At 36.9% G+C, this 18,119-nt stretch overlaps 1 protein-coding gene across 27 annotated transcripts in view; it reads left to right on the top strand.

Moving 5' to 3' along the window:
• Positions 1 to 36: 36 nt before the first annotated feature.
• The window catches only part of VWA3A (von Willebrand factor A domain containing 3A), a 44,144-nt gene continuing 26,061 nt past the window's right edge, over positions 37 to 18,119 (top strand). For 20 of the 27 annotated variants that reach the window (XM_083800320.1, XM_083800309.1, XM_083800323.1 and 17 more), the window contains exons 1-20: positions 37 to 184; positions 958 to 1,042; positions 1,283 to 1,403; positions 2,206 to 2,330; positions 2,405 to 2,479; positions 3,874 to 3,928; positions 4,678 to 4,776; positions 5,810 to 5,916; positions 6,206 to 6,331; positions 7,645 to 7,753; positions 8,398 to 8,463; positions 8,935 to 9,060; positions 10,327 to 10,465; positions 10,555 to 10,658; positions 10,901 to 10,981; positions 13,116 to 13,210; positions 14,679 to 14,798; positions 15,671 to 15,745; positions 16,435 to 16,579; positions 17,554 to 17,752. In XM_083800320.1, coding sequence (XP_083656446.1) covers positions 999 to 1,042; positions 1,283 to 1,403; positions 2,206 to 2,330; positions 2,405 to 2,479; positions 3,874 to 3,928; positions 4,678 to 4,776; positions 5,810 to 5,916; positions 6,206 to 6,331; positions 7,645 to 7,753; positions 8,398 to 8,463; positions 8,935 to 9,060; positions 10,327 to 10,465; positions 10,555 to 10,658; positions 10,901 to 10,981; positions 13,116 to 13,210; positions 14,679 to 14,798; positions 15,671 to 15,745; positions 16,435 to 16,579; positions 17,554 to 17,752 — 2,011 coding nt within the window. In that variant the 5' untranslated portion in view covers positions 37 to 184; positions 958 to 998. Of the gene's footprint in view, positions 185 to 282; positions 679 to 957; positions 1,043 to 1,282; positions 1,404 to 2,205; positions 2,331 to 2,404; positions 2,480 to 3,873; positions 3,929 to 4,677; positions 4,777 to 5,809; positions 5,917 to 6,205; positions 6,332 to 7,644; positions 7,754 to 8,397; positions 8,464 to 8,934; positions 9,061 to 10,326; positions 10,466 to 10,554; positions 10,659 to 10,900; positions 10,982 to 13,115; positions 13,211 to 14,678; positions 14,799 to 15,670; positions 15,746 to 16,434; positions 16,580 to 17,553; positions 17,753 to 18,119 lie in introns of those variants that run through there. The other 7 variants (XM_083800324.1, XM_083800312.1, XM_083800311.1 and 4 more) reach the window with 7 other exon arrangements.

The following is an 18,119-nucleotide window of genomic DNA, read 5'->3' as shown; positions in this document are numbered from 1 at the left end:
GCCGCCGCCGCCCCGCGGGCGCTTCCCGCCCATCGCCGCCCTCTGGCGGTCGGCAGCGGCCCCGCCGGGCCCGCCCCGTCTCCACCGGCAACGCCGTAACGCGGAGGTGCAGCCGGGGCCGGGGGACGGCTGCTCCCGGCCGCTCCGCGCCGCCGGTACCCGGCCCGCACGGCGGAACGGGCGGGTGAGGGCCGGGAGGCGCCTCGCGGTGCTGCTGCTGAGGGGGTGCGGGGGGTTCTCGGCTGCAGCGCGGGGAGGACACGGGCTGTCGGGGGTGGGGAGGAGGGATAAGGGGCTGGAGAGCCGTCCCCGTGAGGTGGGGGGAGGTGCTGGAGGGAACGGGCCGGTGGGGGCGCTGAGGGGGCCTTTCTCCCGCCCGTGGTGAGAGGAGGTGTTGGGGAGGGGGTTCTCTGGAACCTGCTGGGACGGGGTGAGCTGGAAGAGCCCGGTGAAGTGAAAAAACAGCGATAGGCCTCAACAGGTCAGACTGATGGTTGGACTCGGTGATCTTGAAGACCACTTCCAGCCTAGATGGTTTTATGATGGTGGTTCTGTGACCGTCCTGTGCCAGTTTTGTCAACCTAACTCCCCCAACTCACGTCTGTGCCTCACAGCCCGCTCCTTGCCTCTTGTCCCTGCAGCTCACGCTCACCTGCAGAGCCCTGGCTTTTGCTTTTGGTAATTTTTTTCTGCTTGAGCTGTATCGCTTGTCTCCCAGCAGCTGTGCATACATATAATTAACTTCATAAAGCCCCTGAACAAATAACTATTCCAGAGTATTTTCTAAATGCGTTTTCTATAGATGGATAATTGTGACTCCTCTTTGCAACTGCTTTTAAATTTTCTGTTGTCCTACGTGCAATGTAATTATTATATAAAAGTTGCTGTCAATGTTTTGTGAATAGTATATTTTAAGCATTTTACTGTAATATTTTCTCTTGTCTTTTTTTTTTAAAGGCTAAGTCTGTTCATATAATGAATAAACACACGTCAGGAAAATGGCACAATTGTTGGACAATGATCAGTTTTTGGAAAACGTTGGGTAAGGGTACTGTTACAAAATTCTATTGGGATTTCATAAGTATATATAGAGAAAATAATCGTAGCTTGTATAAACTATGCAGTATATCCCTCCAAAACACTTATCAGATATCAAATGGAGTGTGTAAACAAATGGCAAAATATAAAAACACTTCCCACATTAAAAACTTTAAAAGGCTGTGTGTCAGTACAAGAATATTATTGGTAATTAAGTCATCCCATAAAATTCATTGTCTTGTAGTGTGACCACAAAATCCAGTGTACAGCGTGATCATCCACCATGGCAAGATTTTACTCTGTCCGATCTAGGACTGGATAATGGATTGCTGGAAATGCATATTAATGAGACACAAGATCTGCTGGTAGGCAAGTTTTCCTGCTAAATGGAACAACTAGAGAAGTAACACACACACTATAAATACAGAGTGTGGAATAAATAAACTGACATACAACTGATGCGTCTCCTTGAATATATTGGCATATATATACAGATAATGTGATAGATAAAGTCACGAAAGTCATGAGTCCACATGACGTTTTTCTGCAGAGATGAATCGGTATGTGAACAGGTCAGGCAAAATGATAAAAGTAAATTGAAAGTTGCTGCTCTGTTTTTCTTTAGAAAAATGGAAGACAGTATATACCCCTTCAGAATCTGTGAGGCAGGTGTTGGAGATGCTTAATTTTTCTCCCTTTCTGGTTAATCACAAGGGTATATTCTTTTATTTCTTTTGCTGAACTATTTCTTGTCTTCCTTCTTACCTCCTCCAAACTCTTTCTTTCCTTTAGCTCTCAATCTGGAGTATTCTGAAACCTTCTTTTACTTTGTATCCCAGATTCAAGATAGTGTACTAACTGTGTTATATTGGACTATGTTGACTCAGTCGCGCTGGTAACACTGAGCTTTCCAGCCCTATTTTTCTTAGTGTATATTTAATACAGATAAGGTAGTAGGCCTATCCCAACTGCAGAGTATTTTTGCTATCCCTTGTCCTAAAATTTACTGGTTGTTGAATGTAGCTGTGTAGCACTACCTACAATTACATTGTTTTTGACTATGTACAGCCTCACAGCAGCCGTCCTTGGAACTTAGATGTTTGTTGCATTTGAACAGCACATTTCATTTTTTCTACTGCATTTATTTTTTTCTTAATTGATTTATAGAGAGTAGAAATGAAGAAAATACAGTCAAAAAAGGTACAAACCACAGAAGAATGGCTAAGAAACTACAGTTTAGAATCCTTGCAATTAACATTAGAACATCTGGTGAATGAAGGCAATATTATTTTGTAAGTACAATGTTGCCCTTTAATTAGTCCTGATTTCTGTGTGTGTCTGATGCTAATTATGCGTAGTGTTCCAGGAATTCAAGAAACGGTGTTGAAGAGATAGAGTTTACAGAAGAGACTGTTACCAATTTTGAGTCCAGACTTTCTGAGTAAGTTTTGATCTTGTTGATAATTTTGATACTAACTGATACCTTATCCCTGTTCTTCTTTAGGTGTTTACAGGTACTTTCTTCAATCCTAATTTGTTATCTCTGGGAATTAAATCAGTATTAAATCCCTTCTGCTGAGATTCAAGGCAGGCGATGATTATGTGTCAGTATAGCTGAGGTTTTTTATTTGAGGGGGGGAATATGTCTATCAATCAGGTTTTGAACTGAAGCAGGAAGCTGATTTTAGAAAGGCAGCTCGTGAATTGTTGACTTTTCGCAGGTAATACTATATATATGTGTGTTGTGTTTATTGCAACTTACAGTAGTTTCAAATCATGTATGTAGTTATGAAAGGCAGTATTGCTCAGTTTTCTGTTCAAGGAATGGAATGTTGAAAGTAGTTTGAATTGGAACCAGGAGGGAAAAAGCCTGTGTAGCAGATACTTAGAAAATTGTTAACAACCAAATGAATTTTAAATGTATAAAATGAAGAAAACTTAAATTGAGGAAGACATTCAATGAATAGGTTCAATAAGCTGTACAGTAATATTTTTGCTAGTCTTCACAATACTTGTTAGACTGTGCCTAGGAGTGCCATTACTTCAGCATACCTCGCTATGTCAGTCGTGAAGATCCTGAATCTTCAGAAGGTCCCTCTTCAGTACTCTGCCATCTAACCAAAGTGTCAGCAAATCTGGTTAAAAAAAGTAGCTTTCATGTTTCAAGGCAAAGATTTTTTCCTACTTTGAAGTGCTGATTGAAACCTTTTATTCTCCAAATAGTTAAAACAATGCGCTAGGTGTTAAAAATAAGTTGGTTCACATAAAGCAATGTTTGGGGACAGCAAGTATTTTGTTTTACCTCAGTTTATGCCTATTTTAAAATTAAATTGCTGAAAGTTGTGCTGCATTTAGTCCAGAACTTCAGTGAACGTGCTGCCTTCCGATCACAAAGTTGTATTTCACGAGTGTCTTAAACAGTTTAAACAATCGTGTAGTTTGTATTAAATATATCTCCTGGCAATAAGCTATGTGTGATGAACTAGCTCAGTTTTGCCTGAACTTTTTTTCTTCATGCATACACATGGTGAACACAGCTCTCCTTCCTCTCAGTAGAAAAAAAAATGAATAAATAAATAATAAAACTGATAAGAAAACATTTCAGTGATCCATTTTTTCAGCCAGCTACGTTAGTCAATTAAGCAACTTTAGGGAAGGGTATTTAAATGGTTAGCCCTGCAACCACTATTTGTATAAATACTGAAAACAGTATTTTCAAAACGTGATTTTGCATCTGCAAGAAAAAGGACATGATAAAGACAAATTGTGCAATATTACATTGATACAGAATGCAAAAAAATGTCTTGGCTAAAGCTGTGCTATGCCTTTTGTCAGGGTGATTGAACTATATCAGCAGCGAATTCAGTGGCTGTTGAAGGACAGCAGAAAGGTAACTAACTTTGCAGGATATTTTTAGAAGGGAACTCTTTATAGTATTAAAGAATAAATTAACCTTTGAATACTAGTGAAAAGTGGCTTCCAGAAATGTTATGTATTTTCATTATTTACTGTTTCATGTTGTATGCAGCGCTACTTATCCCAACAATTTATTACTTTTGTTGATCTTTCATTGATATGTGGGTTTTTTGCTTTCTAGATTTAGTCTTTCTTTTAGCAATCTTAATCAGGGCCTCTCAGTACCATTTAAACAGAAGCAGATGAAGGGGAGCTTAACTTCTGACTGGAACGCAGCTGTCTTTCGGTCAAGTGTGTCCTCTGTTGCACAGCTGGTTAATCACTTACTGTGCCTAGCAGTGCTAATGGTCAAAAATGGGTAAAGACATAACTCCCTCTCAGAGAGGACAGGGAAACAAGCAGCATCCCAAAATCCAGCTTCCACAACATGGCTTGATTTAATCTGACCAAGAAGCTATACACAAAGTCCTGATTTTATTGTCCCAAACGATGAATACATTGTCTTGCAAGGGAGGCAATATGACTCACTGATAAGGATAAACTGTGAGCCAGCAGTACTCTCCTGTTTTCTTGTCTTTGTCGCCATCTCATTTTTGTGCTAGAGAGCTTAAAGTGAAAATAAATACGTAGTGTTTGAATTTACCATGGCATTGTACGGAACAAACAGAAACATTTTTGAACTTTAGGTAAGCTTAATATTTACAGTGACTTTTCTTGTTCAAGGTGTTTGGCCTTGTAAAAGGAACCAAAGTTGGACTTGTGGTTGATGTGTCTGATATGAACTACAGACCTCGACTACTGGATTTTCAGAAAGACCTTTTGGTAAGTAATAGCAAAGCAGACTTCGGCTATTATAACATGATAATCAAGCCTCGGAATAACTACAAGTAAAGAACTAAGGGGAAGAAAAATCTGCTTGAATTCATAGTGTACAATACAGTGGAAGTTTTCTGTTGTAAGAAGTATATTTAAACATCTTTGGAATTACAGTTTTTGTTACTGGAGTTTGTTTGGTTCTAGACGTTGCCTACTATAATAATAATACCAACTTTTAGCAGTTTCTCAGTGCTTGTACCAGCAGTCTCTATCATTCTAAACTTGTCTAACAGAAACAACTTAAGAGCTAGAACCAAGTTGTACACAAAGCTATGTATATTAAGTGTAGGTTTTTTATGCCTGTATGTTTTGTCAAAACAAGATGCACATCACAATTTTGGTCAAAAATTTGGTGAGTTAATTGCTTCCCAAAGTCCCCAAATAAACTTGTCCTTTATTGTGCCCTTTTCTTTTATAAAACTTTTACAGTAAGGAATGTATCACGTAGCTGTTTTGCTCTAATTTTGAAACTTTGTAGAACTTTATTTACTGCAATCAGGAATTATTTAAAATTGATTTGTATTTTCTGCATTTTTCATTTGTGCATTTTAAATGAAGCTGCTTTAAGAAAACTCAAGTTTGCTTGGCTTAGCCCTAATGCCTCGTCTGTTGTTTAGCCCTATCCATGAATATGTATTCAACATTTTTGTAATTTATTGGTGGGTGAGCATGCCCCTTCTAGATCAGTATGTTCTGTTTCATATGCACATCAACTGAAGAGAAAAAAATAATATCAGTAGAACAAATGTTCCCTGCCTTCATTAACAAATTGGCTGGTTTACCGTAAGTTTGCAGGTTTTGTTTGAGTACTCCTTAGGAAATACTTTAATCTGTATGACTTCCTTTGGAAGCTTTTCTCTGCAGGAGCTGAAAACATTACTGCAACTATTTTTAGTAAATTTCTCTTTTTATTCTTTTACATAATAACTACTAGTAGCAGCATGGATAGTAATGTATTAATAAACTTTGTATTTATTAGTGTTTAATAGATGAACAGCTGTGTTATAAGAAGCAATTGTATTGCCTCTCATTTGGTACAGAAATTTCACCTCTGTGGGAGAGTCCAAAAACCATCAATGTTCATGTGTAAGTAAGTTAGTTTCTCTGTAAAATAAAGGTGTTTCAGACAATGTCTTTGTGTAATTAAAGCAGTCTCCTGGAGATAATAATTAGTGTTCATCATCTTGTGCCTGTTGTGATTCGTAAGAGGAAAAAAGAATGAATTTGAAGTGCAGTTAGTGATTTCACACTGATTGTTCATGTATAAAATGTCTTAGCAGCCCCTGTGGTTTGTAGTAATCTTCATGGTCTATTTTATTCAGCATCTGCAGATTGAGTGTGCATATTTTTTTTTCATTTTTTTTTCCTCCTATAGGCTACGTGAAGCAAGACAGTGGGTACAGCAGCTGGCCCCTGGTGGAGGCTGCAATTTACTGAAAGCCTTAAAACATGTCCTTACAATGAAAGAGCTGAATTCTCTGGTTATTATCGTAGGAAGCTGGTAAGTCCATTATTTGTTCTAACAACCAGTTTTAACTTGGATACAGAATCAGTACAAGAATATGAACTTGATACAAAAATAAATAGAAAATTTAAGTTTCAAGTCTTACATCTTTTAAGTTGGTACCACTGAATTTCTTTAGTTCTTCCCACTTTTGCTATTTACAAATCTCATCTCTTCTAATACGAAGTTACTTTTTTCATTTGCAGATTAGCTAATGCAGTAATCTTCCGAGAGTCTGTTAGCTCTAGTGTTACATCAATAAAAATTCTTCAGCAGATCTCACTGAAAGGGTCCGCACTTCTGAGATTAGATGAGTAGCTATATTTTGCTGTAAAATAGCATTAAACTTTGGAAGGTAGTCTTCACTCTGTGGTCTTAGTGGTGCTGGTGGAAAACTTGAAATGTCTGGTTAATTAAAAGAAACCAGTCAACAAGCACTGCTGAGATTATGTAAATTATGGACTGAATTCTTCAGTTCTACTGTTGTCATTTGAAAACTTGCAGTACTGGAGCCATGATTACAAGAAAAAGGCTGCAGTAAGGGTTCTGGGATTTTTACTGTACTCCGTATTTATACATTGTATTTATTTTAAAAGTGCAAAAAAGGGGTGGTGTAAGCTTGGCAAGTTGGATATTTAAGGTTTACTGAGATTACATTTCAGCTAATTTACTGAATACAAAGTGCTCATTTAAAAGATTCCAAGTTTTGCTTGGGTCTGCTTTGAACATGTTGAAAGCAGAAGTTTATAGTATGTGGAAGTGAAAATTTCCATAATTTCTGTCCCTGGCAGAAATGTAGCTGGAAGGAAAGGCTTTTATGAGCCATGGAGAGCCACCAAAATTCCAGGAATGAAAGCTGTGGGGGGTCAGAAAATTCTAATCACAAAGCAAAGTTTTGCTTTATTTGGTGCCTTTGGAAGGCAGTGGACATCCTTAGGTACATACACTTGAAGATCTGTGTTGAAGACTTTTCTGTTGAAGTTTGTTGAAGGGGCAAAAACATAATTCCTGATTTTTAGCTTCCATGGCTAGCGACAAACAACTTAGAACTTATTCATCCACAGGTCGTTATGAAGCAAAAGAGAATCCTAGTGCTTTTATTAACATTCAGATTTTCAGGACAGACTCAAACTCCAGTAGTTGTACCTCAGTAATTGTTGAAAGGGGAAGGGGAGGTCAAATTTCTTTCCCCTTACTGTTGTCTTCCCTTTCTTCTACAGTATGGCCTTTCCCCCCACCCTGTTTCATTACCGTCATTGCTAAGATCTTTTTATTTTTTTCCTCCTGGTTTATTTATTTATCAACATCAGCACTAATCAGCCTTTGGAAATACTGGCTGACTATGCTCAGCAATGTATGCTGGGGAGAAAACTTCTGGCTCATGTTGTTATATATGATTGCAGCAGTCCCACTGCTCTTGTAAGTAATTGTGTTGATACTCACTTCCTCCAGTGTCCTTTCATTTATTTCCTATCCAGCTGCAGTGTCTTCTCTCATATACTTTGTGGAGATGCTAAACTACTCATTAAAGACTTCCTGATCTAGAGTTGTATTTTTTTCAGAGCAGATTTGCACAAATGAAGTAACTTGTTTGGAGCATCTTTTTATTCATCTTGGTTCATACAAAGCCATGATGTGAAAATAAAACAGCATAGGATTTAAGAAGTAAATGTGGGCAGAGGAAGCAAAGCCTAATATTTATACTTCTTGACTTCAGTGATATACCTTTGATCTGACTAGCACAAGCCTGCTTTCAAAGGAAGTAACTGGCATTTTAATGCAATGAATAAACTTGTGAATAAGCACACTGAATGAAATTGCTCCTTATTACCTGTTTTGTAAATGTCTTTACTGAGTTTTTCAGCCATGCTCTTAAAGTAGAAGTGAAAACATCTCCTATTTTAAAAAGCAATGGAAACATCTTACCTCTTTGGCTTTCTCACTACATGTATCTTAAAGATTTCTTCTCTATCTCTAGTTGAGAATTGAATACTAACAACCCATGTTATCAAAAGAGATTACCAAATTGAAGTAATTATTTTTCTTCCTATTTATATATGTAGGCAGTTCTAAAGAACCTTGCAGAACTTATAAGAGGCCGTTATCATTGCTACTCTTCAAAGGGGGAGGTAGGTGACAGCCAGAGAGGTGAAGGATTTTTCTCTCATCTATTTGATGATTCTTTACTCTAAGAAGGTAAACTACTTATCATCTGCATATAAGTTTATAGCAATACCTGGTTCCAAAATTCTTGGTCTGACAAGTGCTGAGGATGTGGTCAATAAACCTGTGGTTAATTCTTTCTGTGACTGAAAATACTGAAAATGTTCTTGTAAATTGCAAATATTTCTCACTGACTCAAAGCTGATGGATGAGATGAAACTAGTGATGGGTTTATTGTACACTGACTCAAAACAATAATCAAATGATATATTTTTTTTAATAACTTCTATATGTAGTGTGTTGGGTACATTTATGTTCTATTCTGCAATGCCAGGCAGTCCTATATGGACGCATATCCATTAAATAAGAAAGCTGTGCTTAGCTGGTGTTTGAATAGTAGTTAACTTATTTTCTCCCCCTTTTTTTCATATATACAGATTTCTGATAGTAGTGATCTTAATCTGCTACTTCAAGAATCCCAGAAGGCTAAGGACCTGCTCAAGAGTATCAAACAAAACTTTCAAAGGCGAATTGGTGGCTTGCTTACCAGTAGAATAGCAGATGTATGTGTATATATTTTGTTTTCAAATGTGCTTTGAAGTATCAGAGGTAGAATTTCTTAGCGTTCACAATATGAAAAAAGAAAAGTATGTGGTTAGTTGGATATTGTGATAAGTAAAGCGTAGGTATTATATTTTGGTCATCCATTGGAAGAGCAAAGCAAGGCCAAAACTAGCAAAGGAGACATTTTGCTAGATGTTTTCCAAAATGTCTTTTCTTCAATAAAATAAATTCAAAGTGCTCTTGATGAACTTTGGATGAGAAAGTAAAAGAATCTCCTGTGATTTTTCCTCTTTTTATGGAGTGTTTGGAGAATTTCTAGTTCTGCTTTGTTCTGATAGGTTATTTACTCGTATCTTTCTTTCACCCTGTGCAGATGGTCATAAATGGAAATATGCATCTCTCTTTTGCCTAACTCTCATCTCTGTACGTCCATAAGCCTGGAATTTTAGAAATTTGCCGAGTTCACATATGATTGCCAATCTTTTATGCTAAAAATTTGGCAGCACTGTTCTACAAATCTATGGCTGTGGAGGAATTTTTATATTAACCAAATAGTCTATTCTCTGTCACTATTGTGTGAAGGCAATTGTGTAAAGTGGACAAGTTTGCTTTTAAATAGGGAGTGAAATTTTCCATCAGGTGCCCTTGTATGGCTGGTCACCTAAAGCCATGAAAAAGCATGAAAATGCATGAAAAAGCATCTCCACAAACTTCCATATGGCTGGTCACCTAAAGCCATGAAAAAGCATGAAAATGCATGAAAAAGCATCTCCACAAACTTCCATCCACTCTTAAAAGCAAGGTCTCTTACCCATTTTTAAGTAAGAGTTCTAATGCCCTACAGGAGTTTGTTGACTTGTTTCCATTGGTGTGAATGGAAGTAGAATATGTTTCACTTTGACTCTATGCTTAGAGCAAGTAGGAAATGGAGAATAATTCGGTGTGTGTATAATGAAGATCTTTTTCTGCCTTGTCTTAGAGAAACGACTGGCTACTTTCCAGTCAGTACATACGACCATGATGTTTTCATTTCCCCTGTGGATTTTTGCATTGTGGCCAATAAAGTGAATTTAATGGAGCACTGTCCCACAAAATCTATTTCTAGGAGGACCAATGGTAGCAAGTTTTGAAGTATTTTGATTATTGAAATCTCAGCACTCCAGTGAGCAAAAGTAAAACAAATATTGTATGCTGGATATTGAGGATTAAGGTGGAGAAAAAAGTATACTAAAACTTGCAAGAGTTTTTCTTAAAATCCATTTTAGGTTTCCACAGAATTTGCAAATACAGCAACTTCCAGCTTCCTACCAAAGCCTCCAAAGCATGAAGGACCATTAGTTATTCAAACACCATGCTTCCTGGCCAAAACCTCAACAGACTGGTTAAAGACAAATGGATTGAAAGGTAGCACAGAAAGGAAAGCTTAACAGGTATGAAACAGGAATTAAAGACGGAGAACATGTTTTATTTAATTTCTTTGTTCCTTGCTATAGCTAAGAAGTTAAACCTTTATCAAGTTTTGGCTCCCAATGCTTTCTCTCCTGTGGAAGAATTTGTACCTATTCTTCAAAAAACAGTATCATCAACTCTACATGAGGCAAGTGATGGGGACCTGTTTCTTCTTCTTTTTAAAATTGTTTTTTTCTTTCTACTGCTTTATTTTTCCAACTAAATTGGTGCTTTACAAGATAATGAAATTCTTCAGGCTTTAAATGAAATTGGAGTTGTGTATTCAAACCAGATGCTTATATTATTCTTAAGAATAATTCAGGAAGGAATTCCATGCTAGTGCAGCCTATAGGGTTCTGTAAACACACAAAGTATTATTTATCCTTCTAGAAAGTGATGATGCAGTTTGAATGGCATGATGGAACTATGAAAAATATCCATGTTGACCTGCCAGTATTATACAACTATCAGGTGAGTTGTCTGTAGTGACATGGCTTCATCAGGGCTAGATTATCATCTAATTATTTCATGTGAATTTTCATGTTACATAAGTACTGCAGGGATTCACATGCAGACAGCTGTCCATGCAAGTCTGCAGTCATCTGGCTGGACTTGGGACCTAGCTTGATGTGGTAGACGGGTAAGTGAGAGAAGGAGTTCATTGGTGAACTCATAGTTTATTTATTGCTCATAAATATAGCAACGTGCATTTTATGATCTGTGTATAAGGGCATGTTCACGTTATTTTACCCATACCATATGTATGAATCTTATAACCTTTACAACGAAAGGATACAGTGGAATAGAGGACTCTTCCTTGCTTTAACAAAACTATCCCATTTCATCTTAGTTTAATAATTAAAAAAGAAATTCCTATTTTATCTCTTTGGAAGTCAAACAAGTCTTATGAAAAAGAATGGCTAATTGTTACTGGCTAGGCCAAGAAGGACTGGAGGCATACAAGAAGAGCATTCTAGGAATTAGTGTAGCAGCAAGCGTGGATGATTGTTACATGAAATAAGAGATGTCGCATGATATGAAAGATTATGCACAAAGGCATTTATAGCAGCAAACAAAATTTAATCAGGAATTTCCCTGTTCTTATTGAATTCACCAGTGTCGCCATCTACAACACTGTTTGTAAAGCTCTCTTTTAAAGCTTCCCTCTAGACAGACACCAAAGATTTAATTACTGATTGTGTTGCCTCAGGTTATAGTAGCTCTTTATTCCAAAAGGTGTTCTTCATTTGTGTTAAGCACAACTGGAATTGTGTTCAGTCTGAAGAACAGATAAGATTGATGTCTAAGACAATGCTCTAACATGTCTTCTTACTTTTTTCCTTCTGCCTCCTTCCAGCTGCTTTGTACAGTGTTTTCCGACATCCCTCACATTCACCTTAAGTTTCTGAACTGGCTGCACAAACTTACCCAGTTTTGCATTTGCCTTCAGCCTGGTTGGCAGTTGTCAGACTTTCTTCAAGAGGATAGCAAGGCTGTTACTAGAGTTTTCTGTTCAAGCTTGTATATGAATTAAAAACATTATTAGGTCAGGGATTTTTGGATTTAGATTAGGATTTTTAGATTCAGATTAGGATTTTTAGATATTTTCCATGGTCAATATTACTATATAGGTAGTCTTAAAACTACTGTCATGCCAGGAGAATGTTTACACTGTATGGGATATTGAAGATCTTTGAGTACTCTTGTGAGTGTGGAAGAAGTGGAGATATATATACCGGTAACACAGTGAAGGCAGCTGGAATTCTTACAGGCAGTAGTGATTCTTGAGAATTTCTTCCTTGGTAAGAATGCAAAGCATCAGAGAGTAGGAGAAGTTTAATGAAATAGAAGCTGCCTGGGGATATTGGTAGTCAAGATACGTTATAGAGTGGTCTGTTCTTTTCTCTTTGCTCTCTTCCATACTACTCCACTGAGGAAGGGCTATGAGAATGTTTCCAGGCAGGACAAATATTCCTTTAAAATGGAGGAGGGATAAGAAATCTGTAGAACTCTATTTTGCGGTCTGACTGTAAAGTTTAACTGGCTGACATGAAAGCAGCATCTGACTTCTTGATTCCTGGTAGATACTCGTGTTTTGTGCACCAAAACTGTGTTAATGTTGTAGTTGTTTTCTGAATTTCATGTCCTTTTCTAGATTGATTTGACCTCATGCATGTTAGTGCATGCATATGCTTGCAAAGGTCATATTCTGTGGAGTTTGGTCAAAGTGCCCCAATGTCTTCAAATTGATATTGTGTTAAAGAATTACATGTTTTTATTTGAAATGATCTGTTTTATTACAAACACTGCCTAAAAATGCTGTTGAAGAAATCGTAAGCTTGCAATAACTGTTCTGAAACTTTTTTTTTGAAGAAGTGAAGAGACTTCAGATCATTTGTTGGTTTTTATCGTTTCATGCTTATCTCATAGACTGTATTCTCTAATCTTTACTAAGAATAAAATGCTACTGTCAAAATTAATGAGAATTATTAATATTTTTCATTACTATGCTGTCTTGTTACTTCTGGATTAAAAATTTGTCAATAAAAGATCTACTTATTTATTTATTTATTTTTGGCTTAAATTTTCTATATTTTATCCACAGAAACTCCTTGCTAAAATGGTAAGAATATATGAAAAACGAATAGACTGGCTGTCCGTTGCTAGCAGAAGAATATGGGGAAGTGTTTGTGAAAAGAGGTATCGTATTCTGACAGTCGTATTCTGTATATTGGTGATGATTCTCATTTGTCAACCTTTGGTTTTTGTCTAAGTGAGCACTCAGGAACACAGAGGAGAAAACAATCATATGTAGAAGTGGCAATTGCAGATACAACCAGTGCAAGCAATCCATGTTTGACAACAGATGCTGATACTCCTGTATTTAATAATCTAGTGAATTTACTAAATCCAATGATTGTCAGTCAAGAAAACCGTGCAATTTACAGGATGAGACTCTTAAATTTGAGTTTTCTAGGGAGTAAGCCTTTGGGACATGTTCTGTCTTAAATCACACACAAACAGAACCTGATGTTTCTGGCCAAATGTAGTGTTAACATCAGGTTTCAACTCATGCTATTAGTATTTATACCAGAGTATTTCTGCACATCCTCTTATGGATTCTTACCAGAAGATGGATTTCAACGTACCAACTACCTTCTGCCTCCACCACTTAGTAAGGTGCATTCAAGTGCCAGATGCAAATGTCAGTGTAGATATACCAAAAAAAAAAAAAACTTCCCTGCGTGTGTTTTGAGGTCTTTACCTGACTTTGTCTGAGGATCGTCCTCAATAATAATAGTAACAATAACAGTGTTTATTTACATTGTGTCTGTGTCTTTACCAGAGGTCTCCCATCCAACATCAGTTGCATAAATGCTCTTACTGTTAGGTTTACAAACTTTGAATGTGAATATGAATTCAGACAACAAAATAGCTGAGGCCTCTGTTACTAGAGATCTCCTTGTTCATTTGTCCAGGACTGAATTAGCCCATCTGGTGACTGTATTGTGTTGGGAACTCTTGTCCCACTCACTGTCCATCACATCTGTGATTTTTTTCATAACCACTGCTCCCAAGGTATCCCGTCTGTTAACACTGACCATCCTGCATTGTGTCTACAAGCACAATCTCATACATGACTATACTGAAGGTGATCATCATTAATACTTTTCTTCAAAACAGGTAACGTGTACCAGATAACATCAATCAGTCGATACCTGAGCAGCCTGTCTATCACGGACTTGCTGGGAGAAAACTTCCCATTTATCTTTGAGTGATTATATGTTTGTTGAATGATGGTTGGAGAAAGAACAATGGACTATCCAACAACTCTTCTTGTTGGATAACACCCACATGTTTCAGCCATGTTCTGGATATTCAAGTACAGAGAAGAAAGAGGAGCTGTTTAGGGTTCAACAGCCAATACGGCAATACATGTGCCAGTACCCTGATTACTGTATAGCCTAAGGAAGACAGAATTTTCTGTTATTATTTTTAAAAAAAAACTCACCTGATGTTCTGCAGATTATTTTTTCTTATATTGATTGTCTTTATCTATTTTTATACATAGCTAGTAGATGCTTTTCTTGGTGAGCTAAGGAGTGCAGTGAAGATTTTAAAAAAATGTAATTAAGTTCTTTTGACAAATAACATGTTTCTTATACAGGGTGGTTATACTTGTTGATATATCAGCAACAAACTCTATGTACATCATCCATATCCAACATTATTTGCGACTTTTACTTGAGGAACAAATGTCAGATAAGGATTACTTCAATATTATAGCGTAAGCAGCTACTTAAGACTATCTTTTAAAATACTCTTAACTTTGCAATGAAAGAAGGATGCTGATAGACTAGTTACTAATGGGCATGTTTTAGATTTCTGGTTGTATTTCACATTTTATGATGAAATAGTTGCAAGAGAAACACTGATATAATTTTATTGAATAGATTTATGGATCAGATGTACAGAGACGAAATTAGTAATTAAAAATCATTTGGGGGGAGGGGGCACTGAAACCAATTGGATCAAATTCTCTTTCTGTTATATTGTTCATAACAACAGTATCAATTCACATGGCAGAAACTTTTACTAGATGAGGGTTTTGGAGGTTTCTCAGTATTACTGAGAGTGCCCTTTAAATTTCACAGTAACTCCAACACTTCTTTACTGTTTAATAGTACTAAAAATCTGTATTCATGTTGGTAGTGAGAAATATATGGCACAACTGCTGAGCAGCAGCTTGGCAGGTTCCTGAATGACAGGTAAAAAAGAGAGACAACAACTCGTGGAGTTCCAAATTTGGTAGGAGAGGAGAGCAGAGTCATGAAGGCAGCATCTCAGTGTTACTGGTTTGGGGTATGGGGGGTGTTTGGTTTTGTGGGTGCTCTTTTTTTTTTTTTAATTGCAAGCCTTTCTGTCTTCTGCTGAACTTTTACTAGCTCATTAGCATACTGTTCAAGACAGAAAAACGCAATCTGGCCCGCTGCTTTGAAATTCTGACAACCCCTGAGTGATGGATAAATTGGAATAACTAAATGATTTGAAATAGAAAAATTTTACCTCTTAATAACCCAAATCGTTTTTTTTTTAAGAATTCATTCAGTCCTTTTCTCTGTTCTATGAAAATTAATTGCTATTATCATTCTGTAAAAGATTTGGGAGTGACATTGTGCCTTGGCAGCTGGAACTAGTTCCTTCCCAACCAGAAAACTTACAAAAAGCTTGGAGGTAGGATGAAATAACTTTCTTATACTTCTGAATTACGTGAACATAGATACCATGAAGCAGATATAACAGAGAAACATAATTAATTGGCATTGCAAACAGTTTAGAAAATTGACGTTTACCATATCTCAAAAATAATTTGCCATGAACTGTTCTACAGTGATTGTTTATGATGATTTGTTGTGAAAACAGTGTCATAAAGTTAGTATGTCCTAATGACTTTGTGTTTCATATGTATACAGAATACATATGTACATGAATAGAGAAGTTTTAAGAAACACAGGTTACATGAAGAATTTAAAACTATTTCAAATTCAGTTTAGATCTGGAATTTAAACCATGGTTTTCCCTGCATACACTGGAACCAAATCCCACATTTCTCTATGGAATTATATCTTCAGTGGTTTCATTATACATCCGTGGTTTTCTTTTATTCCTGTCAGTTCTGCTCTTACATTTTTTCTTCACCTCTGTGCTTTGATTCTTATCTTAAAAACTACTTTGTCATGGTTGAAATACAGAAACTAGAACAAGTGATTTGGATCCATGTATAATCTGGTTTTACTGGCTGTCATTGTCAAAAATTTCAGACTCCAGAGCAGTGTTAGTTAAGATTCTTAGTTCTCTTACTGCTTTATGCAGAAACAAAAGCTTTTCTAGATCAATTCTTTGAACTGTAAACTTCTTCTTAGGTGGGTGTTGAGCTTGCAATGCAGAGGGAGTAGAAATTTCATGAGTGCTCTCAGGCGAGCTGTGGAAGTAGACTTCAAATATAAAGATAAACACAAATCACAAGGACTTTACCTCTTGACTACTGGAATACCTGACCAGGAAACAGTGAGTATCATCACAGGTTTTACAGCTCTTCCGAAAGTTCCTATCAGAATTAATCTCAACTGTATTTATCTTTTTTTTCTCTTTTGGCTACTCACTATAGCTTGTTGGTGGAATACTTCTTTACTTATCTAAGCCAGCACAAATGTTGGTATCTCAGACTTTTCTTTCTGCAGTCACTATTTATGTGTTGGAGGTAGTAATTATTAATAATATGTGAATCAGAAAACTCTAGAAGTGTTTTTAAGATCTTAGTCTCACTCCAGCTGTGGCTATCAATTCACTGCGTATTTCTTAATTTGAAGAAGCCCACTCAGATTTTTGTATTGTATAATTTTCTTATGATATAATGATATAAAGCCACAGATAATTTTACAGTGAAATTTCATAGTACACTATATAGAAACACCTCCTCTTTTTAATAACAGTAGTCCGCTGCTTGGATGTATTTTCATAGTGTGTGTGCTCTGTTGCTGTTGAGCCACTTGCACTGCCTAGGACTTCCGAACTTAGAGTAGTCCAATTGGCTTACCTATGTGTGTACAGTAGGCCTGTCTTGCCTTTGTTACTAAACTTCTGGAAATTCTGGGCAAACCCAAGAAATTGTTAAAAGCCTATGTAGAAAACAAGAGAATGAAAGATGCATACAGAAAGTCCAGATGAGTAATTTCCATCCCTACTTCTTTGCTACAGTGCATGGGTAGCTTGAAGACCGTCACCTTGGGGTTTTGATTCTCATAACTACCCCAACTCACTTCTTGGCTGCAGCAGTGCAGTTGGTGTTGTCACAAGTAATAACAGCATTAGCTTTTGTGTATATACATGATTTAAGGAGGCATTCAGCTACTCGGGGTGTATTCCTCCACTGAATTGCACACGCTGGGCACTGTTTGTTCATCAGTTCAGGAAACAGTGGAATAGATGGGAGTTCATCTGAGGTACAGGGTCGCTACTGATTTTTTTTTTTTGCTTTGCAGCACTTAATCAGTACCTATATGGCTGAGGTTTGCAGAGGTTTTGATCTGCAGCTTCATGTCTGTCTGTTCAGTGTAATGGAAGATGTTGACTCCAGTGGGATTATTCCAGCCCGCTATGCTAACCCAACTGAAACTGCCATCGCTTTTAAGGAAATAGTACCTGCAGCCAATGGGAGATTTCATTGGTTTGGAGAAGCAGGTACATGAAAAAGAAAGCCAGCACTTAGTTCTTTTTAATTAAGTAAATAATATGTGTTAATGTATTTTCCCCCAAGCAAGTTGTTTAGTTTTTAGGATGTGATAATACTACACTAATATTGAGATATAAACAGAGGTCTTAGTTTGATAAAGGCTTTTAGCTGTCTTGTAGAATATTATAATGCATCGTTAATGCAGGAATTTGTTTTTTCTATTAAAATTCAGTATTTTCTGGTAGATATTTTAAAGATGTACAATTAAAATTTATTTACTAGTGTAGTAGCTCCAGACTACCTGGCATACAGGAAAAGAAGGTTTTCTGATTCTTTTCATTGATATTTGACATGCTCTACAAATTGTTGTATACT

Source organism: Anser anser, assembly GCF_964211835.1.
Source record: "Anser anser genome assembly, chromosome: 15".
Classification (NCBI taxonomy): domain Eukaryota; kingdom Metazoa; phylum Chordata; class Aves; order Anseriformes; family Anatidae; genus Anser; species Anser anser.
This window is presented reverse-complemented; position numbering and strand designations above follow the sequence as displayed.